We start from the raw sequence: 12,489 nt of genomic DNA, 5'->3' as shown, positions 1-12,489 counted from the left end.
CAAATTTTACAGACGTTATAACACGTTTTACAAGATTGTTTCTTCATCAGGACAGATTTGAAGAAATTTTGCATTACCAATGGATCCTCTTCAGTGAATGGGTGCCGTCAGAATGAGAGTTCAAACAACTGATAAAAACATCACAATAATCCACAACAAGTAACAACTCCAATACATCAATTAAAAAAAAGTCATCTCATCTGAATCAAGAGAGAAGTATGCATGGATCAAGCACCTTTTCAAGCAAAAACAGCCCAAAACAAACACATATGTTGATGTATTTTAATGTGAGAAGACAACAGGGGATGGACTTTTGGAGGAAGAGTTACTGTTGATTATGGACTGGAATTTTAGTGGTTTTAAAGATAAAAAGCCTTAATGATGGACTACAAACTTTCATTTCACAAGACATTAACTGATGAACTGGAGTTGTGTCGATTACTTACAAAATATTGTTTTTATCAGCTCATTTTGAGCAAGTGATGTAAAGCTACATTTCTCCAAATTGTTCTGATTAAAAAAACACACTCATCTCTTGGATCTCTTGGTACATTTTCAGCAAATTTTCATTTTTTGGTAAATTATTTCTTTAATGTAAGTACTTCTACAAAATTCTAAGCTACAAATTTCTGCTTTTAAATTAGCCACATTTACTTTAATTTATTTATATTAATTGCAGAAAACTATTTTTTTTTGGTAATCACCATTACACCACAAACGCTGTTGATTGAGCTTGAATCACAAATATTCCTTTAACATAATACCATAAATTGTGAGTTGCATTATAGAGGGAAAATTCTTATAGTGTATACCCCCTCTTACCATAACACACACACACACACACACACACCTGCTCTTCTCACTCAAATGTGTGAACCCACAGCCTACAGTCCCTCTCTCCTTCCTCCTAAACAATTCTGTCGATTTCTCTATGACATGATGTTATTGGCCCTGTAAATCTGTGTATTCAGCTGCAGTCTTAGCTCACTGACTCACCCCATCCAACTCATGAGAACATTGAGTCTGTCATTGCATGATAAATACACAATAACTTGCAAAGAATTGGTGACACATTAAATTTGTTCAAATGAATGCAGTTACCTAAAGATTCTAAATAAAATAAAATAAAATAATTTATGAAAACATATTATGAATATATACATTAATAAATGTATAACTGGTGATTGTTTTGAACATTTACATAAGGGATTGTATGGATCAGCATAGCTTGATTGATTATTGCCCACCAGGCTTGTAAAAACAGCATGCAGGTGTTTTGAAAATGTCGTAGGTGTCGTAGATGTTAGGAGGGGGTTGTTGGTGCAGCTGAGGGGACAGAAAGTCCTGGGTTTAAGTGACACAGGCATGTTTGTAAAAGCTGCTCCAAGTGACATATTACGGGCCATGGAAGCACAGAGAAAATAAATGAGACAGAGAAAAAGGGTCTGGAAACCATTTGCCACTGTCTCACTCTCTCTTTCTTAGATCATTCTTAACATCTGCCTCATGTTTATTTACCCAACACCCGCTTCTGGCTATAAACAAACCATCTCTGCGTGAGCTCAGCCCCAGCAGAAGCTCATAGACTCCCGCAGAACCTCTGCCCCTCGGTTTCAAACCAAACAGTTGAGAGATCAACAAACACAATTATATGAATTTAATCTCGTTATCTTACTAATGACATAACCTGTGAGTTAAAGAGACCTGTGCTTTAAGCTGTTGTTATGTGACATGTCAAAACAAGGAGAGTTTCTGACCAAGATTCAGTTGATATGCATGTCAAAATGCCCAGAAATATATTTCCATTAAAAGTCGTTCGTCCAATAAAGCAATTAGCCATGCTTCTTGCAAATGAGCAATAATTAGACCAAATGAGGATGACCACATTGCTTGAGTATATAAGCTGAGGTCAAAGATGAGAGGTCACAGGTTAGTGAGTTTGGTCACATAAGCCCATATGGTTGATTTAAGTTCTTGCATTCCTTCGCATTGAAACAGAAGCTTAGTCAGAGCATGATCATGAAGCAGTGAGACATGTTATTCTTATATGACAAGACCAGTCATGAATTATGACAGGAAGGAAAGTGAAAACTTATATGTGTGAGTGTGAAGCAGAGGAATCAAATAGGAAATATGAATGAAAGTGAACAAATCTGACTGTCTGTATAGGTTATTAAAAACGAATTAAAAAACCGACTGGGTGTATGAGATAAGAAAAGAAGCCAAAAAAAGATGAAGAAACAGAAGGCGAGAAAAAGAAAAGGCTTGAGAGAGACCCCTGCTGTTCTTTATCGTGGCCTCGTGCTCTTTGAGCCACTGAATGAAAACAAACCGCAGCGGGTCTAAAACTCTCACTTAACAAAATCAGTACTGCCCAATGTGACTCTGCGAGTAAAAACTCCGTATTTTAAAGTAATTATACGCTCTATTGCAGATCGTCTTGAAAACCTCGATTCACCAAATGAATATGACATTTGAATTCGTTTTATTTGTTTTTCTAATATTTACTAGGGTCATGACGGAACGTGCTTCTGTAAATAAACATATTTATCTTTGCAGTGCGTTTGCCAGCGTGTTTGTTGCGTGTTCATTATAGGCCCGGTGTTGTTTTAAACGCCTCGCTGTCAAATGGCCGAGCAATAAAAGCAATAAATCCAGAGGATAATCACCGGCCGAGAGATACTTGCAGGTGCAGCTTCTGTTTTTCCCAGTGAAGGGTCGTATTACTCCGCGAGCTCTTTTATTTAAAAAGTCTCTTTCTTTGTTTCCACATTACATAATAATAATAATAATAATAATAATAACAATAAATATGAAGTCTAACAAATGCAATTAATTGTTTAAACATGTAGCCTAATGCAGCAATTAATCTGAGGTTTTCAATTTTAGTGGGTTTAATTTTTACAGTAGCCTATCTGAGAGATGCCAAAATCAAAATAAGTTTTTCAAATTATAAGTGTTAAAACCGCGATCAAAGGGAAACAATCTTGCAACAAGAAACAAACGACATGAAATACAACTGCAATATTTCTTCAACAACGTAATTATAACTAATTATATAAACTAATTCAATTAAATTAATAATATAAGACTTTATAATATTATAAATCATAAATATTACTTAAATATTAGAAATGATACATGTATACATCTATAAATGCATAAAACACTATTGCTGTGGCAGTACCATGATACAGTAATGGTACAGAAGGCAATACCATTGTACTAAAACTCATCTCAATATATTTACACACTCTCAGAAAAAAGGTAGCTTTTCAAAAGGTACACTTTTTACCTTTTAGGTTCTAATATGCACACTTTAGGTACTAATAAAATCGACCCTTTATAAAAAACGACGCAAGTGACAGATTTTATATCTTTTTTCTTTTTCTTTTTTTTTCTGAGAGTGCATGATACCTGTAAAAATGACATACTGCCAAGCCTGTCCAAAAACATACCTTTAGGCACTTTCATGTGAATTCGTAACTTTATTTTTCAGTTTGTTCTTAATGTTTTCTTTGTTCCTTAATGTATTTTAATTTGTTAGCAAAACTATCAAGTATTAAAAATGTGTATTTTGTGCTCAAATATAATTTAGCTCTGTGAGCTTGTAGCTTTGGTTATTTGCATATGAGTGACTGCTCCTCCCTAATCCTATAAGACAGCGCGCACTGCTCCTGCTTTAGCTGCTCGCGCATGGAATGACTGTAAGGACGCGCATCAAGAGGATCTTTAACATGTGATGAGATTGTTCAACTGTTGAAACACACATCAGGGTTTGGCGATGCAGTGTTTGCGTGGCTAGTGCTTGACAACAAGCCATCTTTTCATTTTGGATACTTTGGATACTTCCCTCTCGATTTCATCAAGCTCTTTTCACTCAGATCGGAGTCCAAAGAATTTTTAGTGATGGCATTTGCCATGCTGCGGCCCATGGCAACACATCTAGCTTACCCGGATGTTGCCATGATGTCCGAGGATGAGGAGAACCGCAGCGAGAGCGACGGCAGCTCGGAGCAGAGCTACGGCTGCTGTCCCAGTGCGGAGAAGCGGCGGCGGATGTCGCGCAAGTCCACGGTGGGCAGTGTGGTTATAGTAAAGCAACGGAACGCAGCGAACGCGCGGGAACGCGACAGGACGCAGAGCGTCAACACTGCTTTCACGGCTTTACGGACTCTTATTCCCACCGAGCCGGTGGACAGAAAGCTGTCAAAGATTGAGACTCTGCGCTTAGCCTCCAGTTACATCTCACATCTGGCCAATGTGCTCCTCATAGGGGACGGAGGAGAGGACGCGCAGCCGTGCGTGAGCGCAGTTTACAGCGCGCAGGGGGAAAGCGGAGGAAAGCAGCCGCGCACCATATGTACTTTCTGCCTCAGCAGCCAGAGAAAAGGGGTAAGAGCATTCAAATGGATGGACGACAGAGAATAATGCATTTGGATATAGATAGCCTAGTGTCTACAGAAATAGGCCTAGTAGTCTAATAATAAATCTGTATAATAGTAAACATTTATGAATGGCAAATGGGCAGGATGTGCAGATCCACGCACCTCCGAAAGTGTGAAGGACCCTTGAAATGTAGCTAATAACAAAAGCAATTTTGAGAATAAAGCACAATGTAGGCTACACATAAACAAAAGGAAAACACATTTACGTAACGAAAATGATAGAAGTCCTCATGTTATTAGTTGTAATATATTCTGTGACATAATTTTTAACTTTAACATGCGCTACTGATAATGTAATTACTCACAATAGTTTACTATTTCCCTGTCAAACATTACATGTCTTAATCAAGGCCTAAACTGAGTTCTTTCCCAATGTTCAGAAGGCCTAAAATCTCTAAGCGTCCAATAAAGAAAACATCATATGAAAAGAGAGAATAGGCTAGGCCCTAATCACAGAGAGATAGTCTACATTATATTTTTGTATGACATGAAATTAATAACCTTTTGTTTTGGCTGTGTGTATTTCCGCAGATAAAGGACGGGACTGACTGTGTCCGTATGCGGGGAATCACTTCATTGCGCGTGACACGCCGGTAGCAGCGGCAGCAGCGCGTGAGATAAAGCCGCAACTCAGGGAGCGCGAGAGGTGAGCGAGACTCCTCGCGACGGAGATTTTCGGAAGACTCGCCATTCAAACAAGAGTTCATTTTGAATTTGTTTGTACTTTTTCTTTGTGTGTTTTGTATAGAGATATGACCATTTAAAATGCAGTGCATAAAATATTTTTTCTTTTTCGTTTTCTTTTTTTGTTAAAGAGAATTTATACATTTTATACACAAATTGTGAAAACACCATGGTGAAATAAAATATATTTTTTTCAAATTTCAAATGTCCTCTGTCAGTTATGCGTGGATGGCACATGAAAAAAATATCCAATTTTTTGGGATGTTTTGTGTTGAAAGGCCTTTTCTTTAAAATTAAATGTTTCTGCAATAAATCTGTTAACTAAACGTTTTCATATTTATAATATACAAAATGAATGATGATGTTGAGTTTTCCTTAAACATCCTCAGAAGCAGGCCTTACCATTAATTATTTTTTTTTTAGTACAGTAATCAGTGCTTTGTGGGCTGTCATTATAAAGTTTACACATACAGCAACTTTTAAAATTTTATATTTATTTTAAACTGATTTTCAACTTGTTTTTGAAATCACGTAATTGTATTTATAGAGCATTTACAGTGACTTTTGTTGGCTGATGCTTTTCTGGGTTTGTATCCCTTTCCATGAGGGTTAAAAATCCAAACATAGCCAGGAAAATACAACCAAGAGCTGGAAGAACAGTTCAGGGCTCAGGGGATTTAGGCTTCAAATCAATCATTTATCTGCAAATAAACATGAATTCAAATTCAGATAAAACTCATTGATTATCCCTTCACATAATTCCTCTATTTATCTATGTGTTCCTTTTGTCATTGTTAAATCGGTTTGTAATTTCTTTGAAGGACAGAATCTAAATGCTTTCCTTTGATTTTTGATTTTTTTTATTCTTTTATACACATCTCTCTCAGTCTGTCTGCATGTGTTTTTGAGATCTGGGATGTATTAGTCACGGTAAATACTACCCTTCGGTCAGCGTGGGGACCTGCTGCAGCTGTGCATCTGTGAGCTGCATAAATCACCAGCAGGGTCAACGTGGAAGGTGGGGTGGGGTAATATAGAGCAAGAGAAAGTGTAAGAGGGGGTTTGATAAAGAGAAAGCAAGGTCGAAGGTCTGGGTGAAGATTAAGCATCCAAGCTCTCGGATGCTTGGATGAAGGTCATAGGTTACTGTACATACAAGCTGAGTGGGTGTTTTAAAACTGCAGTCAAAAATGGATCTGTAAAATTGTCAATATCCCAATATATTTATGTAGTTAATAAAAAAAAAAGACTAACCCTGGGTGAACGGTTGAGTAAGGAAAACCTTAACACAGGAGACAGCAAATACGTTGTGTCTGATCTCTCCTCTTTGGTTTTAAAGCGGCTGTTCCATCCCACATGCAGCGATCAGACTGGGGATAGAGACATTCATTCCACCAGAGTTACACAGAATGCATGTTTCTCATATGAAACAGGCCACAACAACCGGTCTCTTCAACAACCGAGAATGGATTTAGAATCTGCTTAAAACATTATGGCTGCTATAGGAGTCAGTCCCGGATTTATCTGAGAAATTATGATGATTAAATTAATGATTGAGATTCAATGTATTAAACGTATTATAAAATATAATGATATAAAAAAGTATCTAAATATATAATGATAAAATGTTTATTATTTAGTCTAATCAAAGTTCCATATTTATCTGAGAAATTAATGTTTAATTAATTTCTTGATGATTGGGATTTGATATATTGAGATTTAATATATTTAAAAATGTATGTGTTATATACATTATAATATATATTATAAAATATTAAAAAACCTGTTGACATTCAATATTTTTGGGTCAATTATGTAATGAAGGTAGATTTTTAGCACAATGAACATAAATTTAAGAGCTTTTTTTTTTTTTATTTTTTTTTTATTAACCATAAGGCTTCACTGTATGTTTTCATGTCAGAATGTGAACGATTTATCCCATTTTGGGGTCCAAGTTGTCACATGTGTTCAAAATACATTTATTTATTTAGTCATTTAGTAATTTAGGTTTGACTGAAAATCCTGTAATAGACACTATTGGGGCATGTTGTCACATGTCTGTTTAATGAAATATAGCCTACTATTTCTCCTGAGCAATACTAGTGGATACAACTTCAGTAACTTTTATAGCCTAAACTTTGAGGTTTGTGCCTATACAAAACTGGAATTAAAAATGTGACATTTAACCGCATACTAATAAATTATGAACGTCTAAAGTAATTTATAATGAAAAGATTTATATTAAATTAGGGACACATTTTCACGAGTGCACTTTTGAACCTCACTGTATGTTTTATAATAATGAATTTGTTCAGCAGTGTGCAGTGATGGTACTTCAGTGTTTTGGCAGCTGGTTGAGTCTGAATTCCCCTCATACAATGCCGATCCGCAGTGTCTAAAGTGTGACTGATGTCTCCCAGCCGTATGAACTGCAGTCTAATCTTACTCTCACTGCTGTGATTTCATCATTTCACAGCAGATTCTATAGGATTAACTATGATATTTGGAGCTTCATAAATTGGGTTTGATTTGGTCTCTTTGGGTTTTTCACTTGGCTTATTAGAAGCATTTCATAACAAAACCCAACAACCTCTTTCCTCTCAGACCCCAAACCTTGACACTCGTTTACTAACGACTAAGTGGTTGCCTAGTGAAACATGTCCCAGAAGGAAACTCCCTCCTTTGAGTTTGGCAGAGTCTACAGCCAGTATATGGATCCAGACACACACACACACACACACACACACACACACACACACACACACACACACGTATACACACAAGTTTTGACAGACTTAGAGCAGACAGGTCAGTAAATGGTTGAGGAAGACCTGAGGAAGACTCCCTGGTGCTTGTGTGTTCATGGAAACTCCATTACCATTTATGAATAGACAAGAACTGTCTTGTTCCGGTGTGTGCATTTCTGGCTCATATGTCCGATGTGAGATGGCTCCCCGAGGTTTTCGTTCTGCAGGAAGTTGTCACGGGCACACAGGAAAGCAAAACATGCATGTCCGACCCCACCGTGACTGTCTCACCGTGCCTCTCTCTCTCTCTTTCTCTCTCTCTCTCTCTCTCTCTCTCTCACACACACACACACACACACCTCACTGCTGTTCAGCTCCACCAGCCCAGCAGATGGATGATTCCCAGACACCATAATTCACTGACAGGACTGTATCCGGCCAGCAAAGAGAACTATGACCTCCATGGCAATTATATTAATATTGAAATAAAAACATTATGTTTCAAACGAATTCTACTTTGGGACCCTTCTAACTGCAACAAGGGTAAAAGACAGTTGCTTTAGAAAAACCATTACACAGACAATGAAAGAATTTCATACAGTGTAAAGTTAGGTCAATTTATGTATGAAATATACTTTTAACATTATTATTTGCACAACAAAGATATTTGAAATGATAAAAGAGAAACATGTTAAAAATAATCTAGCTTTGTACCCCTGAACCATGTAGAAAGTACAAAGACACTGAATAAATTTTATTAGACAATTTCAAACATGTATTTCAAGGTCAAAATTTTTTAATCATAACTATTTGTATTATATTTTATCTTATCAATAAAAAAGGTCAAAATATGTGATTTTAAAATGTTTTGCCTTATTTTTTGTTTTATGGCTTTCTGAAAAAATGGGTATAGAATTTGCACTCTGAAACTGATAGTAAATTCCACAAACAATTACAAAGAAATGGCAAGTAACACATTAAATTAAACATGCAATTTTTAAAAACATATTCCAATAATCTTGGTTTATTTGCAAACTGATTTGGTGGACATAAGTTTCTCAAAAATTAATAATATTTTAAAACACAACCGCTTCACTGCTTATCTTTTTTTTGGATGAGTAATAATAAAAAATTATGCAAATTTATGATTGCCAATGTTTTCCTTTTTTACAATCTCTTGACATATTTTTAAAAACTTTTTAAAACTTATATAAAAATTGATTTTTAATTACAGTTTAAAAAGTGTCTCAATTAAATTTTTATATAAGCTGCATTTTTAAAATCTATTTTTAGAATAATTTACTAGATACAGACATAAACAAATTCCCATCACATAATTGACCTATATATACATGCATGCATATACTTATGAAAAATATGTTACGCTTATATATTAAATATATTTATATATGATATAATTTATATGAATATGAATAAATACATGTAAATATTTTCAAAATATATGCTGTATGTGTGTGTCTTTATATATACATAATAAATATACACAGTACACACAAATATATTATGTAAACAAAAACTTTTATTCTGGATGCGATTAATCTTTTGACAGCACTAATATATATATATATATATATATATATATATATATATATATATATATATATATATATATATATAGGCAATTCAATTGACATTCTGCTAATAGAATATAATGACTTAAACTTGTTCTTTCTCTTTCATTACTTCTCAGGTAAGATTATAAACTCAGCTCACACATTTACAAACCTCTCAAACTTTGAGAAGGAAGGAGGAAGCATCATTAATACACACGCTTGCTGCCTCACATTCTCAGTCTCTCACTCACACACACTTATTGTTTTTGTTCAGTATTCAGGAGTCTGGAAGCGGAATTCCCTGAGTTGGGAATTGCTGGACAATGTAAACGCTCCACAGCTATCAGCGCGGAATGCCGTCGAGCAGAAGATATGACCCTCCCAGACATTAACCGTACTCGGGGTGAGGGGTCAGTTTCGGTATCGTGCTAGCGATGCTTCCGAAAGAAAACAATCAAACAATAAGACACCCACACAGCAGGAGGGGTGCAGAGGGAGACAGGCCATCATAATTACCATCATCACAATCATCAAGCATCATCAAAGTATTTTTAATAAGGACCATAACAAAACTGGGTCAGTGGAAGCAGCTCTTAGCCAAAACACAGCACACACACACACACACACACACACACACAGTATCAATGCCAGAATAACGTCTTTAAACTTTATGTCTTTAAGACTCTCAACATGTAAATCTAATATCAGCAAAATCTATTAATGCAAAATGAAAAAAAATGAAAAATCCCAAATGATTTTGTATTCCAAAATCTTCCTGATTCACATAATATCTATATAATAAAGGAATTTATTATTGTCAAAACAGAACTGAAATATAAACAGTATTATCATTATGTTTATTACGTCACCGGTGTGTGTGTGTGTGTGTGTGTGTGTGTCAGTGTGTACGAGTGCATTTTTGTACTGTGTTTTCGCATGGGAAAATCTCCCAGCTGTGGAGGCTTTGAGAGTCTGCTGTGTATTGATGGAACATTTGGGGCGTTCCTCTATGTGTGTGTGTGTGTGTGTGTGTGTGTGTGTATGTGTGTGTGTAGAGGTAACGATCATCTAGAGGAAATCCTCAATCAGACGCCAGAAAGAGCACTCTGAACAAGCTCACTGACAGAAACATGGGCCTTCACATACACACACACACACAGCTGTGGCTGCTAATAACCTCAGGGACCTGCTGCCGACTGCACAAAACACACACCCACACAGATACATAACTGGATAGTTAAAAGGAATAATATAAGCTAATATCTCCATGACTACCAAAACATTTCTAAGGAACCTGCAAACAAATGTAGTAAACATTAATGTATTTTAGGTTTTTGCAGTTCATTCTTTAATTCATTCTTGTTTAATTCATTCAGTCTCTGTCTTCCCATACATTTACATGTATGCTGTAAATACATATACGGTACTCTCAGAAAAAAAAGATAGCCTACAAAATTGTCCCTGTGGCGACACCCTTTCAAAAGTTACTCGTATAATTAAGGTACTAACACTTACTTTTAAAATACTAATGTGTACTTTAAGGTACTATTATGTACCATTTAGGGGTAAATTTTAGCTTTTGCACCTTAGTTGAACATCTTCAAAATTCAGTAAATAGTCAAAAACAGGATCTTGTAAAACAATAATTTTCTGCAGCGGTGTTGAACTATAGGCCTATAGTCTTGTACTATAGGTTATTATATCATTAATCATGATGGACTCATAAATGGAATCATAATTTGTCACTATATACTAATATATATGGTAATATTGTACATTACAGTAATGAAATTAGGCCTGTATTTTGTTGTAAGTGATCAGAGGGACAGGGTGTTTTCCATGCTGATGTGATGAAGTTTTGTATTAATTATTGTATGTAAATATGCAATATTTTATGTAAAAAGAAATACTTTAAACACTACAAAACAAGTAACCAAATTGTTAACAAAAACAAGAACAGAAATTGCAGAATAATACAACAAAATATTTAAAAAGCAAATTTCTTCATGCAGGCATCATCATTACACTATTGTTTAATAAGTTGAATGAAAGACTGATATTCTTGTTTTTTATGTATGTTGAAATGGTAATTAAACGTAATATTACAACAACCTGGAAATTATGACTGTAGCTTTGTCGTCCAGTAGCCATATCATATCAGACTGATCTGCTTTGATGTTGTAAGGTTCCTATTTAGTATTATATTTTAAGTCACATGAGATTTTTCAAAATAGAAAAGGTAAGTTTAAAGGTCCACCCTTAAACCTGACCGTCAGTGGGGCGCATAAGCAGATCGTATGGAAACGCAGGCTACGATTGAGAGTGTGTTGCATATACTCTGAGAGACAACTGAAGACTTGATAGAGTATGTAAAACTCTCTGCATCTCGATCATAACTGCATATGCACACATATGATGTGTCTGTCACTATTCAGTGTGGAGAAACAGTATGCAGTTGTCATGCAAATCTATGGTTGTGAAAATATGGTAGCCTAGTAGTCAGTAGCACTCTGTCATTTTGCACAAAACTGAACAAGCAGATGCTATTTAACCAATGCTATTTAACATTGGGTTAGAGAGGACAAACTTCAAACTAGAATGTGTAACAATCTTTGTTTAGATTACAGTATGCATAGTTTTCTGCATGAAGCAGAGGCTCTCCTCCTTTCTCACTTCCCCCCTGCTGTCCTCTCATTTATTGTGTCCGTTCTGAAGTAGCCCAGGCATTGTTTAATCCAGATGGCGTAATCACAACCCTCTCTTTGTGTCTTCCTCTTCCTATTCATACAGCCTCCTATTAATATCCTGATCCCTCACTATCCTGTCAGCAAGTAAGTCTCGAGCAAACATGGGACAAATAAGGAGAGGGAGAGAAGGAGGAAGAAAAAGGAAAAAAAGTGGGGGAACCCCAATGTGAAGAACAACAGGATGGAGGAGAGCATGTCATACGGTCAGTTACGGGCAGGAGGATCTCTGCATCCAGAGAGAGAGGAGAGGAGAGGAGAGGGTTGAGTTCCGGACTGAGGAAAAGCAAGT

At 35.9% G+C, this 12,489-nt stretch overlaps 1 protein-coding gene across 1 annotated transcript; it reads left to right on the top strand.

Moving 5' to 3' along the window:
• Positions 1 to 2,560: 2,560 nt before the first annotated feature.
• Positions 2,561 to 5,301, top strand: tcf15 (transcription factor 15). Its single transcript, XM_058785806.1, has 2 exons — positions 2,561 to 4,395; positions 4,980 to 5,301. Exons 1-2 carry the CDS (start codon positions 3,910 to 3,912, stop codon positions 5,043 to 5,045), a joined length of 552 nt encoding a protein of 183 aa, XP_058641789.1. The 5' UTR covers positions 2,561 to 3,909; the 3' UTR covers positions 5,046 to 5,301.
• The last annotated feature ends 7,188 nt before the right edge of the window (positions 5,302 to 12,489 follow it).

The sequence above is a fragment of the Onychostoma macrolepis genome, chromosome 08 (genome assembly GCF_012432095.1).
Source record: "Onychostoma macrolepis isolate SWU-2019 chromosome 08, ASM1243209v1, whole genome shotgun sequence".
NCBI lineage: Eukaryota > Metazoa > Chordata > Actinopteri > Cypriniformes > Cyprinidae > Onychostoma > Onychostoma macrolepis.
This window is presented reverse-complemented; position numbering and strand designations above follow the sequence as displayed.

Coding starts and splice junctions, on each gene's coding strand:
- tcf15 (XM_058785806.1), top strand. CDS start 3,910: ATGGCATTTGCCATGCTGCGGCCCATGGCAACACATCTAGCTTACCCG. Junction 4,396..4,979: donor TCAGCAGCCAGAGAAAAGGG/GTAAGAGCATTC, acceptor GTATTTCCGCAG/ATAAAGGACGGGACTGACTG.